The sequence below is a fragment of the Cydia pomonella genome, chromosome 3 (assembly GCF_033807575.1).
Source record: "Cydia pomonella isolate Wapato2018A chromosome 3, ilCydPomo1, whole genome shotgun sequence".
NCBI lineage: Eukaryota > Metazoa > Arthropoda > Insecta > Lepidoptera > Tortricidae > Cydia > Cydia pomonella.
In genome coordinates, this window is record NC_084705.1 from 32,237,892 (window position 1) to 32,255,628 (window position 17,737).

Consider the following 17,737-nt stretch of genomic DNA (forward strand, 5'->3'; position numbering starts at 1 on the left):
ACCATCAGCTTCATAGGCAGGGTCACTACCTACTAGGCCAGACCGGTCGTCAAAATATATGAATATATACCCCGTAAATCATTGCAGGTGACTGAATAATCAGCGTGTATGGACTGTCACATTTTTAAACTTGGCTGGACACACTACCCGAGTGTCATGAATCTCAATGCTCAGTATTTATTAAGACCAGTAAACTGTTTGTTAATAGTGAGATCGTGATCCTGACAGTGATAATCAGCTGTACACAACGACTGGAGCGCACGCGCCGCTCTTTGCCACTTCTGGTCTATACGAGTAAGAATTTTTTGTCAAATACGTTACTGCTTTCTAAACAACTACCTAAAGATAAAAGAAATCTAATGTAATTAGGCCATTTTAAGAAGTATTTTGTTTCATAAATAAACGAAGTTTTAGGCTATCTCCACTCAGAATCACGAATGCCTTAGAGCGGTTTCGCACTCCGTCCGATCCGAATCCAATCAAAACCCGTGAAAATATGGTCCGTAGTAGCCGTAGAACTATTTCTATGGTAAGTTACGCACTAGATCCGTGAGAAATCGGATGACGGAGATCGGATCTAGGGCGTAACTTACCATAGAAATAGTTCTACGGCTACTACGGACCATATTTTCACGGGTTCGGATCCGTCTCGGATCGGACGTAATGCGAAGCCACTCCGGTATATTTCCTTTAATAATGATAATTATGATTATTTTCTTTAATTATTGTTGTATTTATTGACAAAAAAATTGTTTCGACAGTCAGAAATTTGAGTAACGAATTTTGCATTCTGAGTAGAAATAATCCCAAAAGTTATAAGTGAGCTTTTCTTTAAAAAATATTGAACACTTCGAGTTCTTTCAGCTTAGAATCACTAGCATTCAATCCTGATGCTAAATAATGTCCCAAAAATTTGTATGAAAATTGTAGTTTCCACTACGTCACGCACATACAAGTGTTTTTTTTACACTAAAACGTGACGTAATGAAACGGACATTTTGGGACATTTTTTTTAAATGGTAGGATGGAGAATGCTGTCCATTCTGAGTAGAAATAACCCAAGAATGAAGAATATCGTATGTTCATATATAGTCTCGGTTACAAATTCATTTACTTTAAAAGACACTGCACCTACTTAATCTTTCTGGTTTATCCCATTGGTTGACTGGTAGAGAATGCCTTAAGGCATTAAGTCCGCCATTTGTACGAAATAAATAAATGTCCAGATTTGTAAGAATCCGGTTTTCCATATTTATTTTAGAAAATGCCCACATATCAGTATGTTCTTATCAGAAACCCCTTTCATTTTTATTTCTTTAACTTGACATTTCAGCACTAAGAGATTTGTTAAATCTTTTATAAATTTAGCGTAATTTTGTGAACTTCAAATATCACTATGACTGAAAGTTATCTAAAATCTCCGTTCAAGTATGGTGGACACCGTTTGGCAGCCGCCAAACATCGCTCAACAATGCCCGGCACAGACAAATCTGACCGCGTGTACCCCTTTTGCGTTCGTGTACCTTAACTTATTGGTGAAGCTCTTCGGTTCAGCAGCGGACCGTGCGCCGGAACCTCTAGAAGCAGGTAGGTATTTAAGAGTTTTAAATACAAGCTTGCTATTGGAACATTAATTGTTTAGTCCAGCCGATGGCATCAGCAAATGGTGCTCAGCGTCCTAAATGAATCTCAGCGCTTTTACTTATTTTGCGGTAATGTACACCAACTCCTCAGTCTTCTTCCTCGCGATGTCCCGGCATTTTTGCCAGCTCATGGAAGCCTTGGGTCTGCTTAGCAAGTAATTCCGTGGGCTCTAGTTTGTACGAAAGCGAATGCCATCTGACCTTCCAACCCAATGGCTAGGCTTTATTGGGATTAGTCCGGTTTCCTCGCGATTTTTCCTTCACCGAAAAGCAACTGGTAAATATCAAATGATATTTCGTAGATAAATTCTGAGAAACTCATTGATACGAGCCGGGTTTTGAACCTGCGACCTATGGATTGAAAGTCGCATCTCATGCTCTTACCGCTAGGCCACCAGAGCTCCACCAACATCAACTCCTCAGTCATCATTCGCTTGCCCTTATCCCATTCATTTGGGGTCGGCGCAGCATGTCTTTTCCTTCCATATCTTTCTGTCACCCGTCATCTCATCGTTCACTCGCGTTCGTTTCATGTCATTCTCACACAATCCATCCACCGTTTCCTAGGTTTTCCTCTGCGGTTCCATCCCTCTACATTCATTCGTAATACCTTTCTCGTCACATGACATTCATCCCTCCGCATCACATGCCCATACCACGCTAGGCGATTCGCTCTTACTTTTTCTATTCATCAACTTCTCAGTATCTCAACTTAATAGTACTGCTGCCAGTGTTGGTAACGGACGGTTAAAGTTTACGGCTCAATTTGTAATGGTTAATTTTCAATACGTTCAATTCTAATTAACGTTCGGCCAAGACTGGCTGCTACGCATAAAACACGCACCATAGGTACATACTTATGTATGTCGCAGATCTGATAGCTTAATACAACATGATAAAACTCAAGAAAGGTGAATTTCAATTGCGCCGGTTATTGCCATTAGACAACTCTAGCAAAACACGAGAAAGTCAACGTCGTTTGTATCAGTATTTCATTGATTTAATTGCTTAATGTCTTATTTTAATCACGACATTCATGTTTATTGTTTAGCGACGAGATAAGTACAATGTTTTCGGATACGAAAACTCACTATCTCTAGTAATTGAAGTCTTATGAACGGCAAAGAAACTGCTATGGTTTCAAACATTTTTTTTTTAATGAAATGGAACTCATGAAAAAGGCTACAGGCCTATAAAACTCATCTGGCATATAATGGCTACGGAATTATATTAGACACGGATATCAGGAACGGTCTGGAATCTAAAAAAGGACCCTCGTACTTGGGACTCTTCACATTTATTCAGCATTGCTATAACAAGTTTGGCGATTTAGGTGGTGTCTTGAAGTAGGTACAAGTAGTTGGATCCAGATTATCATTTACCTTCTAGATACATATAAATGATGTATTATTTCCTGTCTTTCAGAAACCTACGACTTCATCGTCGTAGGAGCCGGGGCCGCTGGATGCGTCGTCGCTAATAGACTCAGTGCGATTCAAGAATGGAAGGTACAAAACGGATGAAATATCGCTTATTTTTAACCGACTTCAAGATTTCGAAAGAGGACGTTATCAATTCGGTTGTATGTTTTCGTTCTTTTTTTTTTTTAATGTTTGTTACTCCATAACTCCGTCATTTCTGAACCGATTTTGAAAATTATTTTTTTGTTTGAATTTATATATATAATTATACAGATTGGTCCCGTTTTTGTCAAAACTCAGTTCTGATGATGGGATAATATCATTGTATGAAATCTTAAATCAACAATAATCGTTCTTTCACCGGTCTCCCTCATTGAAGTCGGTTTTTTTTCTTAAAAATTATTAATATTACTGTTAATTCAAACTAGATGTCTCCAATTTTAATCTCCAATCAGATATCTACACACATGAAAATATCTCTTATGCTTGCGTCCATGGTGTCTTACATTTGATATTTGTGCGAAACCAGAAGTACTCGTAGCCACGTCACGCCTTGTAAGTCTTGCCTGGAACAGATGTGCGGACACCATCATTCAGATTCAGAACTTTATTCATAAAAATTAAGTATTTTACATGTCATTTTACAATATGTACAATAAACAACATAAATTATTCATTTTATACATTTTACAAATAGGTAGGTTCTTGGTTATTTTATGTGGTTGGGTTAGCCACTCCTATTGACAGAGTCATCTATGTTATAACACGCCAGTTCGATCAAGAGTGTTTTGAGTCTTTTATTCAATATTGTATCGCTTGACTCAATCATTTCTGCAGGAAGCGAGTTGTACAGTTTTGCCCCAATAACACCGAGCGACTTTCTAGATTTTGCGAGTTTACATTGTGGGACAACTAGACGGGGTCTCCGTCGGGAGCTCCTATCTCTTGTAGCAGAGGAAATATAGTTGTGTAAATTAGCCCTTATGTACTTGCACGCAGTGAGGACATAGACACTGGGAAGCGTAAGTATTTTAACTCTCTGAATAGTTCTTTCGGTTATCTGAATAGTCATTTTAGAAGCCATGCCATATTATAACAAGCACATTGAACACCTGCGTAGCCAACGTGCTAATCGTTTATGCTCTGTAGCGCACGAAACGAAACTGTCACTGGTGCACTAATACGGAAGAGTAAGAGAGAAGACTACGCTACGCTACGGAGCGTTAACGATTGGCACGTTAGCTAAGCACCCAGGGTGCTTAACCTAATTAAGAATAGTTAATGACGACGTTTAATACGCGCACAAACTGTTCAGGTGCTGCTCCTAGAAGCTGGTCCAGAAGAACCCGACATTACATCCGTTCCTGCGTTGTCCACGGCGCTCCTCAACTCAAACTTGGACTGGCAGTACAGAACCATGCCCAGTAATGTCGCCTGCCTAGCCTTCCCAAACCAGCAGTGCAGTTGGCCAAGGCAAGTTGTAAACATTTACTTTTATTTTATTAATTCTAGTTGGTCTTCTTCATCTTTTTATCCTGATACCCTATGTTGGGGTGTAAGGCTCGAATCATAATCTTCCAATGACACCGTTCCAGTCCTGGGCAGTTTTGGGTAACCTCCTCCTACCCCATCCCCATACACCCAACTTTATTTTACCACCTGTTTCAGGGGCAAATTGATGGGTGGTTCAAGTTCCATCAACTCATTCGTGTACGTCCGCGGCAACAAATTTGACTATGATGATTGGGCAGCGCGCGGTAACCCGGGCTGGAGCTACGATGAGGTATGTAACGCATACCCTTACATCAGTAAGCAGAACATGCGGTCGTAACTGTCGTAAGCAGCATAAAATCCCTAAATAGCCGTTCCCTAAATGCTGAGGAACATGACAATTATGGCCTTGGTTTCTCCAAGTGCCATAGCTTACAATGTGTAAGTTGCAGATCATTCTCAATATGTCTGCAATACTACCCATAGGAAGTTCCCGTTTAGATTAGGGATTAATACTCAATGTTCTTAACCGTTGACGTCACTCATTGCCATTGGCGTCTATTTCATAAGTCAACTTTTCATAGGAACTTTGCAATTTTGGCTCATTGCTAGACATAGTTCTGTGCACAACTGTACAAGGCAAATTGCATGCTCGAAGTAATTTTGGGTTTGAGGGGTTACCTTCGTACCTTCGTCGTCGTAATTCTCTCCAAGCTACCTGATACTGATACACATTATCCTACGCCTAATTCCACGGAATCATCATAGTTTCATTAAGCCGAGTTCTCTTTAGTTAAAGTTACAACTCTCAGATATTAGTGAATTTTCGTATTCAATAGATGTCCTAATTTATTTAACGACAAAAAGATTGTTTACTTAAATTATATACTGGATGAAAATACTATTTAATTATGTTTTGTTCTGCAGGTATTACCATACTTCAAGAAATCTGAAAGAAACCTAAACATAGAAGTGTTAGATCGAGCATATCACGGTGTCAACGGCGATCAAGCCGTGTCATTCTTTCCCTATGTAGACGATCCGGCTATTATGATGACCGAGGCCTTCAACGAGAACGGGCTGCCGATAAATGACTGTAATTCCGCCCGACAGTATGGAACCTTACAGGCCCAAGCCACCATAGAACAGGGACAGAGAGCTTCCACTAACAGGGAGTTTATCAAGCCCATCAGATACAAAAGGAAAAATCTTACTGTAAGACCAGAAGCCGAAGTTATGAAAATTCTATTTTATGAAAACAAAAGAGCTTCTGGCGTACAATACATTAAAAACGGTCAGCTATTCACAGCTTATGCGACTAAAGAAGTCATAGTGAGCGCCGGATCTATAAACTCTCCGAAATTACTAATGCTTTCTGGAATCGGACCTAAGGAACATTTGAAAGATCTAAATATACCAGTGATCTCCGATTTACCGGTTGGGGAAAATCTCCATGATCACGTCACTTTCAACGGTCTTGTTGTTGCTCTGTCGAATAAAACCGCTACCATTGTCAGTCAGGAAGAGATCATTAAAAATATATTACAGTACAAGCAGATGAAAGTCAAAAGAGGTCCGTTATCAGGCAACGGCCCAGTAAATAGTATATCTTTTTATTTGACTGAACCTGGCTTGCCGGCTCCCGATATCCAAGTACAAGTTAACAATGTTAACTGGGAAGAATATGTCAGAGAACCTATAGATTATGAAGGTTTGGCTATTTTTCCGACAGCGTTTTATAATGGAGTAATTCCAAGGGTCATGAACAATGTTCCAAAGAGCAAAGGTAGATTACTCCTGAACGCAAGCGATCCGTACGGACATCCTTTGATATGGTCTGGTTATTTGACTGATCCGCGTGATTTAGAGGTCCTAATAAAGGGGGTAAAAAGGGTTTTGGCTTTGGAAAGCACTCATGCCTTTAAATCTAGAGGTGCTTACTTCGTTAGGAACCCTCTGCCAGCATGCAAGCACTTGCTTTGGGGTACAGACTCATACTTCGAGTGTTTGGCGAGGTCTTACACATCTAGTACTTATCACCCTGTGGGGTCTTGTAAGATGGGCCCCGCTGATGATCCTACGGCAGTGGTGGACCCCAGGCTCAGAGTGTATGGAGTGACAGGGCTAAGGGTTATAGACGCGTCTATGATGCCACAAGTAATTCGAGGTAACACAAATGCTCCGTCAATTATGATTGGAGAAAGAGGAGTGGCGTTAGTCTTGGAGGACTGGCTGGATAAATATAGAAAGTATAAATATAAATAAATATAAAACCGGCCAAGAGCATGTCGGGCCACGCTCAGTGTAGGGTTCCGTAGTTACTCTTCCGTCACAATAAGCTAAACTGGAGCTTAAAGTATAGTAAATTGTTAACCAAGGGATGAAACGGTACCTTTCACCCGAGTTAAACAAATAGGCAAATTTGCATAATCAGTACCTAATTAAAGTAAGTGTTTTTACTATGAAGGGGAAACTTTTTACGATAACTCAAAAACAGCTAAACTGATCATATCCGCTCTACTTCCACGAAATTTTTCCTATTTTTGGGACCTATGGTTCAAAAGTTAGAAGGGGAGGGACACATTTTTTTTTCTTTTGTTGCGATTATTTCCAAATATATTCACTTTATCAAAAAATATTTCCTGAAAACCCCTATTAGTTTTGAAAGACCTTTCCAACGATACCCCACACTCTAGGGTTGAAGCGAAAAAAAAATTTCACCCCCACTTTACGTTAGGGGAGGTACCCTAAAAAAAAATATTTTTTTAGATTTTATTATACGACTTTGTCGGCTTTATTGATTTATATATCCATGCCAAATTTCAGCTTTCTAGCACTAACGACCACGGAGCAAAGCCTCGGACAGACAGACAGACAGACAGACAGACAGACGGACATAGCGAAACTATAAGGGTTCCTAGTTGACTACGGAACCCTAAAAATGAGAAATCTGGAAAACTTTATCAGTGACGCGGCCACAGTGGAGCGTGTGAATTATCATTTGGACTAGCACCTTGAAAACTTAGTACTATATCTTATACCTTTAAACGAGCAATTCTTGTATATATATATTTCTGTGATCTCGGAAACGGCTCTAACGATTTCGCTGAAATTTGGTATATGGGGGTTTTTGGGGGTATACAATCTATCTAGATTAGTCTTATGTTTGGGAAAACGCGTGTTTTCGAGTTTTCATGCGTTTTTCTTTCGACGCAGAATATGGTCGCTAATTTCGTATTGCCGGCCACTGTCCGTCTGGTCCAGCGGGTTAAGACGCGGACTGCTAAACGAGTGTTACGGGTTCGAATCTCGCCCGGGGACTAACTTTTGTTTTTTTTTTATATGTTCAAGTTTATATATTTTTTTTAATTTTTATTGTTTTAGACAAGTTTAATTTAGTAAAAAAATGTAGTTAAGATTATCACCTATACACCACCATATTACAATAAATAGTCATAACCGAGCAAAGCTCGGTCGCCCAGGTACTTATACAATTATACACATTTTACCTGCGTTAGAGCCGTTAGAGGCAGCCCACATACTCGTATATTAGTACATTACGATACAAGTGCGAAAAATAGGAAATTTGAAACGAGTGGCGATAAATTAAAACACGACCGAAGGGAGTGTTTTAAATCGACACGAGTTGCGAATTACCTATTCGCACATGTATCGTACAACGTTTTACAGTACATATGGCCCTTTAAATGTTCGACACAGTAACGTAATATGCTACTTCTCGCACTAGTGCTATAAAGTAGCCCCATATGTACTGTAAATTAAATTTTAACACAAATCAGAAGTATCAAGTCACATTAAATAAATAGAATCAAAGTTGTGCTATTTGCAACAAAATTCCATTAGAAAAATTCGTCAGAGAAAACAAAAGACGAGCGTTACAGTGTATTGGTCGGCCGCTAGAGTATGAGACAAGAGACAATCCAATATATTTAATTAATTTACTATAATAAGTATACATAAACCATACGTTTCTTTTTTTATTAAAGTTGATAATTTGATTTATTGATAATTTATATAAATATCATATTTAAAATAATATTTTTAGCAGAATGGGCGCCGGTAGTCGCTTACCTCCAGGCAATACGTCTGCTCGTTTGCCTCCAAATGCCTTTTCATAAACGTAGTCCTCATTTTCCTCTCCGGACATGAACATTATTGAAAATATTTTGACACAATTTATTGTATATTAACCACAGCTATCAATCAAACTTAGGGGTTTGATTTTTTTAGACATTTTAATTATTATAAGAGTTAGGAGCATTTAAAAATTTGTATGAAATCTACAAAAAACCTATGTGTAATAGGACTAAAGTTGTATGAACATCTACCCGCTGATTTAAAATCTGAAACATCGGACGAAACCTTTTATTGAATAACCTGTTAAGGAATTTATGGATTTTACTTTTGCTCAAAATTATTTTATATTTTTTTGTTAATTTTATCCTAACGATCCTTATTAGGAGATAAAATATTAAATTATTTGATGGTTTTTATGGAATTCTTGCATGTAAGTTTCTAGTTTATGACGATCGTGATGTGAATTCTTATAGTTTTGACTTAGGCAAATTTGTGTTGAAATTTATATCATGAAATAATATAATCTAATCTAATCTATTTTTCGCTTCTAATTTTTACAATAATAAAATATATAATAGCATAGCTGTGGTTAATATACCTACATCAAATTACCTAAAAATATTTTCCATGATGTCAATATCCAGAGGAAATTGGGGACTACGCTTGTATGGAGAAACGGCTGTTCCATTTCCTCTTAAAAAAGTCCTAAAGCCAAGTACAGCACTTCGGCTTACAATAGTATTGTGTAGTGTATGTATGTAGGAAGTAAAGTCAGCTGAAAATCTCGGGAACGTATAACAATAACTTATTCTATACGTAATACGGCACTCTCGTTCTGTTCGTAGACGACGGCGTAGAACAATCAATGAAGCTGCTGAATTTAACAATAATTTTACCATTTTTGCTTGCGTATGTTGTATCCAAAAAGTTTATTTTCTGTACAGGGGGCCTAGACAATACGACAATCGTATAGTCGTTAGATTTGTAGCTGGCCCTCAACGGCCTATCCATTGTCTATTGTTAACTAAAACGGCGCGGCGGCGTGTACATACATAATTATAAGGTAAGATTTTAAAACAACCCTCTGTAGAAATTCGCCCAAAAATACGTCGGCAAAAAAAGGAATGTTTTTCTTACACCGTCAAATTAAAACTATAAACAATCATTTCATTGGCTCTAAGCCACGTATTCTCATAAACATTTTGTTCAGAAACAGAAATATCACCGTACCAAGCTAACTGAAGCTAGTTGATGGTTGGATGGGTGTCACAATTTGACGTTAAAAAACAAAAGAAGGTTGCTTTACAGTCCTAGGTGTGTAAGGCAGTATGAAATTCCTTTACATATCATCTTCACTCATCGCACCTGATATGTAGTATTTCCGGACCTAATTTGACGTAAGTCATGTCATCATTTCATAGCAAGTTTGAGAAAAACATATTATCTTCAAAATGTTCTCCTTTAGCATTGATACACAAACGCAAACATTTGTTAAAATTATCAACAATATGCCACAGTAAAAAAATGTTAACGTATTTTTGGCCATTCTATATGTGACGTTTGACTCCGTTGTATGACAAGGTGGTAGATAAAATACAGATTGTGATCGTGTGTTTGCGACCAGTAGGGCTAAGATGGTCGGCTCTTTATCATTTGTCACCATGCCTGTCACGTTCTAACAAGTATATAAGTGCGAAAGTGACGGGCATAGTGACAAGTGATAAAAATGGAACCATACTGCCACTGCTGCTATCCGCTCGCCATGACACTTCACAACGGAGTCAAGGCGTTACACTAGTCTCCATTGATCGGAGTACGAGCTGTGTAAGCATAAACATAAGTATAAGCTGCAACTTGGCAGATACGCCGATCGACACGCGACATTTCGGCGCCGGTACACTGAGGCGCAGATATCGAGCTTTCTGCCCGAGGGTGGAAATGAACCTCTTCCCGTCTCGTTACGTATCAATTTTATGAGGCGGTTTTCAGTCAGTTACGGTAAATATTACAAATATCAATTTTATTTATACTCCCGTTGGCTTAAAGGACTCGCGTCCAAGCCATAACTTTAAAAAAACCTCCGCGGTCGAATGATGGTCCTTTTGACAGTAAATTTTTTTATATGTCTACTGTCTATGGTTAGAGGTGATGAATTAAAAATCCTAAATAATTTATATGAAGTCTGAATAAAATAAAAAAATATTCAATATCCCATTTGTAACATATATTCATGAAACCTATATTATGACTCCTTCTCCTTCCATATAAATATGACAGCTTACTACAGAACCCCTAGTGTTAAATTTATTCGTTAGCGAAACGTGACGTACGGTACGCGTTTGCGTTAGTTAAGTCTCATTTTATACGGGATTTTGAGTTTCAAAAACGTCCCGCTTGGCGCGCTGTTTCTAAATCCCATACAAAATGAGACTTAATGCAAACGCGCACGTCATGTTTCGCTATCGAATAAATTTACACTAGGGGTACAGATAATTAAGAGGAATTCCTAGTTGCGATTTTTCCATACAAACGCTCTCGACTGTTTCCTCTCTGGATTTTTAACCTAGAGCAAGTGATTTTTTCAAATAAGATCAATATCATCAATATATGTGCCGCTATGCTTTTTGGATTATTTTAAATTTTGAAGAAACTTAACTTACAGCGCCTCGAAAATCGCAAAAACGGCTTAATTGAATTGGCTGCAAAAAAGGCGCAGTATACAAATATCCAAAAATCAAAACATAGCGGCATAGATTATTTCTTCCTCTTGCAGTTTCCAAAATTTCATAATGATTGGTTGCGTTTTGGAGGAGGAAACAGTGGTGAGCGAAACCTCGATTTTTTAGTTTTTTGCGTGGGAATTTTAGTCCGAGCTGCAGTTGTCCTTATCGCCCACCGCAGCGCGACAGAAACAGTTTCAAAAAATTCGAGATTTGAAAAGTTACTCTCCTGGGAATTGCTCTACTAAAGATACGATATGGATTAGATATGTCAGTGTCAAATTGACGTTTCTTCAAACAAAACATCACTTTTGAGACAGACATGTGCAATCCATATCGTATCTTCAGGAATTTTTTGACGTATGTTCTTCTAACTTCGAATCGGGCTAATTGTATGTGTTGCTATGACAATTGTGACAGGCGTTTTGCATTTGTTTTAACGACAAGTCTAAAATATACTTTTGGCAGATTGTTCATGCTGACTGTACCCCGTTCCAAGAATCTCTGCTTTATATCGGCCTTTTTATTGCATTTTATTTCGGCGCCGGCTCCACGCGAACAAGGTTCCCCGTCTCCCGACGTCCATGCATTATAGAACCTTGTCGCAGTTGCTTTCTCCATGCAAGCGATTTGTATGTTACAGTAACACCCGTAAATGACCATAGATAGATTTTAAGTCGTTGGAATAAGGTTCAAGAAGAATTAGCTGTACGGCTTTGCTGTTCTTTTGATGGTTGACAACATTTGGACGTATTGATTTTAGGTCGTTGAGCTGTGTTGTAAGGGGCGGCTTCAAGAGCGATGAAATCTGATCAATTTGAATAGTTTAAATATAAAGTACTTACAAAATCCTTTGTTTTTGCTCTTACCCCAGACAGCTCGTCAATTTATGGCGGGAATTACGCGAAGATATGTTTGTCTGTCTGCATCAAAGACAATTGATTGTAACAGACAGGTAAAATCTAAGAACAAAACGTGCCCCTTATTTTGACATCCAAAACAAATGGCTATATATTGCTAGAAGTAATATTAATATCTGTACCCCTAGTGTAAATAAATTCGGTTTCGAAACGTGACGTACGCGTTTGCGTTAAGTCTCATTTTGTATGGGTTTTTGAACAGCGCGCCAAGCGGGACGTTTTGGAAAGTCAAAAATCTCATACAAAATGACACTTAACGCAAACGCGTACGTCACGTTTCGCTGTCGAAAATATTTACACTAGGGGTACTGCATCCAAAAAAGTCCTTCACACACGCACCGAAATCAAGTTTCTTTTGAATACATTACCATAGTTTTCGCTAACCCGATTTAAGGTTCCTCGAGAACTCTTCTTAGTACTTAGTATTTCGTGAAACGGATACTTCGGAACACTTAGTGAGGTATTATTGGACTTACCTGCATGTGTCGGGTGTGTCGATAAATTGACTATAGTATCGATATCGATGAAAATGGTATTCAAAACAAAAGTGGGGTGGGTAAATAAATATTTCTTATTCTAATTAAATATTTCTAGGAAAAATAACATGTACATATAAATTCAAAATATGTATGTACAATAGACGTGGAAGTGTTGACATGAATATACATTCTATTGGAACGGCTTTTTGGCGGTGCCTTCGTGTAACTTTTATAGCGTATAGAGTTTTATTTATATGTTTAAACTTTATTGCACGATATAAGATTGTACAAATGGCGGACTTAATGCCTTAAGGCATTCTATACCAGTCAACCATTGGGTCAAACGGAAACTTGTAGTTAGCGCAGGATTGTAGACAACGAGAGGGAATATAAAACACAAATCAAATTATTCTAGACAATATAACAATATTCTATTTATACACTTAAGTTTTAAATTTATCTTCGACGTTTCAAGGACGGCATTGTCCCCGTGGTCTCGGAGAAGACTGGCTAAAGTTGACATCAACATCTTCTAGCCGCGCTAATTAATAATGTGTAAAAATCGTGAAAGTTTAAATCAGTGTCTATCGATATAATTCAGAAAAGTTCGTCCCACAGTCGCATCCCTGACGGGCCGGATTTGAGCTCAAAAATAAAATATAAGTCGTCAACTATCTTCTTCCACATCTCCAAGAGGTATATCCGACACGGGCACAAATAAAATTATACGAGCGTGTGACCGTGTGTATCACACTTTACAATTAAAACAATGTTTTGGTAATTCTATCGATATAATTCAGAAAAGTCCGTCCCACAGTGGCATCCTTATCGGGCCGGATTCGAGCTCATAAATAAAATATAGGTCGTCAGCTGTCCGCTCCCACACCTGCCGCACGGGATATATCCGACACGGGCACGAATTAGACGAGCGTGTGACCGTGTGTAACACATTTTACAAGATATTTTATTTGTCTATAGTTTTTTTGCATTAGAAAAAAGATTAACATGTCTTGACATGTCTAATCATGTGTTTGTATTGAAAAACGCTTTTTACAAATCAATAACTATTACTTTAAGGAATGCAAATTATCCTGTAGGGCTAATATGGTCGGCTCTTTATCATTTGTCACCATGCCTGTCACGTTCTAACAAGTATGTGCGTGCGAAAGTGACGGTCATAGTGACGTGATAAAAATGGAACCGTGCTGCGATTGCTGTACGATTTATTTATAATTGTGACATATTTGCCGTTACTTTTTTTTTTTGTGATTTTAAATAAAAAGACTCGTCAAAATCGCTTACCTTCTTTCTGATAATAAAAAAGTGCGAGTCGGACTCGCCCACCGAGAGTTCCGTACTTTTTACTATTTGGTTGTTATAGCGGCTTGCAACTAGCTATCATGGTTTATGAGATATAGCCTGATGACCGACGGACGGACAGACGGACGGGCAGCGCCCAGCGGAGACTTAGTAATAGGGTCCCGTTTTACCCTTTGGGTACGGAACCAAAAAGCAAAACTTAAAGCAAATCTAAAAGATACCTCATGATAATACAAGTGCCTATTCATCTGTGTGAGATGTTTTAAGCAGCATCCTGGTAACGACACTTGCGTTCGTGGCTGTATAGCCCTATGCGAGAGAGGATCCCACGTCCACACACGCGGCAGGTGTATGCTTGCCCAGGTGGGCGAGGGTTGGAGGCCTGCTCGTGGCGCCTCATGCGTTTCTCTCTTAAAGAGGTAAACCAGGCATCGTCGTGTGTGGCTTGACCATCGTGAACAGCACGACGCCATACGGGTCGGTCTTCGGCCAGTTTTTGCCATTGGTTACATGTGATATTAAAAGCAACCATATCACGCTTGACGCAATCTTTGAAGCGCAGCATTGGCCGCCCGACCAGTCTTTTTGCGTCTGCAACCTCCCCTAGCAGGATTTGACGTGGCAAACGAGTCCGTTCCATTCGATACACATGCCCAAGCCACCTCAGTCGGTCAATACAAGTGCAAAAAATAGGAAATTCGCAACAAAAAAATTATAACACGACCGAAAGGAGTCAAGGGAGTGTTTGAAATCGACACGCGTTGCAAATTACCTATTCGCACATGTATCGTACGTTTTCCAGTACATATGGCCCTTTAAATTATTTACATAGTTACATAATGTGCTAATTATCGCACTAGTGAGGTAAAGTAGCAACATATGTTCTTTAATAGTAGATTACGATACAATTGTCTTCGTCAATTGTCGTCGATACAAAGAATTGTCTGGGGAAAGTAAGGAAGCACATTAAAACTACATGTAAGATTAAAGGTCTTGTTTTTTAAAAATATTATTTGCGGACTCGTCCGGGGAAAAAATGCGATTTACGCCAAATGTCCGGGTTTTTTTGAATCTTTGTCCGGGTTTGGCGAAATTCGAGATGGCGGCCCTAATTCAGAGTCTCAAGCGTCGTATAGTATACTCGGCTCCGGATGAAGAATTTACGAGATCCTCGACTGATCTCCGTCACGGTAAACGGGGGTTTATCCCTGTTTTGTTCTTTACTGCCTTTGGTTTTACGGATGAAGATGTTTTCAGAAGCTTATTGGAGATAGATTGATGTTTATGTGCTCTGATTAAAGAAAGGAGATCATGATATACTGAACATTTTTCTTTATTTAAAATTTCGGCCTTTTACTGATGAATTGGTAAATCTTTGCTTTTGCCGTACTTCAGGCTTTTTTTATTTATTTTTTATTTAATTTATTGAGAAACAAACAGTCTTAACCTTTTGACCGCCAAAGACGTCATATGACGCGCGCGGCTACAGCCCAATATCAACCTTCATGCGTACCGACAAGGTTCACGATTACGCGACTCGTACGATAGGCGTGGCGTTCAAAAGGTTAAAATAAACATATGAGCAACTTAGCTAATAGCTATGCATTGATTTCGTTATAGACCTATAGTTTCCTAATTATAAATTTCGATGTACTATTGAAAAAAAAATAGTGTAAACTTATAGCGTACATAACAAATGCGTAAATGTATATAAAATATATATATATATATGTAGAGAACTGAGAAAATACTTAAATCACAGGTACCTATTATCAGGTTGCTGCAACTTTGAACCGTTATTTTAGAAAAGAATATACTGCTATTTTAAAGAGGCCTAATGAATTGCAAACCAAATCTGCGTCCATACATTTTTCATTGTACTGCCTACATGCGCGCCCAATATATGAATGCTGTGCGTATTTCGTTCTTCTTTCTTTTACAAGAACATGTGTCGTTTTCCAAGCAAAAGGTCCCACTATGTCGCTGGCCATAAGGAAGCTTTGACAGGTTATTCTTATAAAGATACAAGCAAATCTCGTCCTTATGTTAAGCGACAAAGTGGGACCTTTGACTAGATACACTAAATATGTACTGACAGACAAAGCACATCATAAACCGTTGAGTTTGAATTTTTCTAATGTTTTGGAATCACCATTAAGAAATTATTATTTGAATTTAATTAAACCCTTAAGGGAGTAAAAATGGAGTTGAAAGGGTTAAAACGGCATCTCACTCAAAGATCGATGACAAAAAAATGATCGTATAAATAATCCCTACTTAATATTATGAATGCTGAACCGATTTAGATGATGTTTAATATGAAGATAGTCTGAAGGCCGGGGAAGGAAACAGAAGGAGAGAGGAGAAAAATACTAAATAAAATTCAACTTAGTAAATAGTAAACAAATATTACTGAACGTCACATCAATTAACACCTAAAATAGATCACAAAATATCAAAAAAAAGTTTTTTAGCTGTTGAGACCTAAGTACTCAAAGAAAAGCCAGTTTTATTATAGTATTAAGTTATAGCCGATCAAACAACTTTAAGTTCAATACTTAATTAAGTGTAATTTCGAATCTTATGTATTGAGATTTTGTGGATGCACGTACTTCTACAATTTAAAACTGCTAATTATTTATTTTTAGATGTTATAATATTCATTTATTTCGAAGAATTAAACAGTATACTATGAATAATCTTAAAAATAATAATAACTCTACAAATAAACTTCAAGTAAAGGCCTTCATCATCATTATCATCATATCAGCCTTTTATCGCCCACTGCTGAGCATAAAGGCCTCTCTTCTAGTACGCCACTTATCCCGGTCCTGAGCCAATCTCATCCAGAAGTGAAGTGAGTGAGTGAGTGAGTAAAGGCCTTATAACTACAAAAATCTGGACAAGTGCGAGTCGGACTCGCCCACCGAGGGTTCCGTACTGTTCGGAACTAAATCAGATACATGAAGCGCCTGCGCCAATATCACAGGCAAAGGCTCACGGAGACCAACCGCCACTCGTAGGAATTTAAGATTTTGTCAAAATTTGCATGTCATTTACTTATTCCTGTACCACAAGACAGATTACACGTCTCAATTTATTATTCTGCAGTTTTTCTGCTATAAGCCCATCAGACCCTTGAACACGTACTTTTTAAGGTTCCGTAGCCAAATGGCAAAAAACGGAACCCTTATAGATTCGTCATGTCCGTCTGTCTGTCCGATTATGTCACAGCCACTTTTTTTCTAAACTATATACTATACTGTTCAAACTTGGTAAGTAGATGTATTCTATGAACCGCATTAAGATTTTTAATAGAAAAAAAAACATAAAATTTTGGGGGTTCCCCATACTTAGAACTGAAACTCAAAAAATCTTTTTTCATCAAACCCATACGTGTGGGGTATCTATGGATAGGGCTTCAAAAATGATATTGAGGTTTCTAATATGTGCCCCCCCCCCCCCCCTCCGTAACTTCTAAAATAACAGAATGAAAAATCTAAAAAAAAAATATGATATACATTACCATGCAAACTTCCACCGAAAATTGGTTTGAACGAGATCTAGTAAGTATTTTTTTTAATACGTCATAAATGGTACGGAACCCTTCATGGGCGAGTCCGACTCGCGTATGGCCGCTTTTTA

The 17,737-nt window shown here is 38.3% G+C and overlaps 1 protein-coding gene across 1 annotated transcript; it reads left to right on the forward strand.

Annotated features, from left to right (window-relative positions):
• The first annotated feature begins 1,221 nt into the window (after positions 1-1,221).
• On the forward strand, positions 1,222-7,693 carry LOC133516565 (glucose dehydrogenase [FAD, quinone]-like). Its single transcript, XM_061849557.1, has 5 exons — positions 1,222-1,587; positions 3,069-3,151; positions 4,380-4,537; positions 4,733-4,847; positions 5,483-7,693. The coding sequence occupies exons 1-5, from the start codon at positions 1,431-1,433 to the stop codon at positions 6,818-6,820; spliced, it is 1,851 nt and encodes a 616-aa protein (XP_061705541.1). The 5' UTR covers positions 1,222-1,430; the 3' UTR covers positions 6,821-7,693.
• Positions 7,694-17,737: the final 10,044 nt, after the last annotated feature.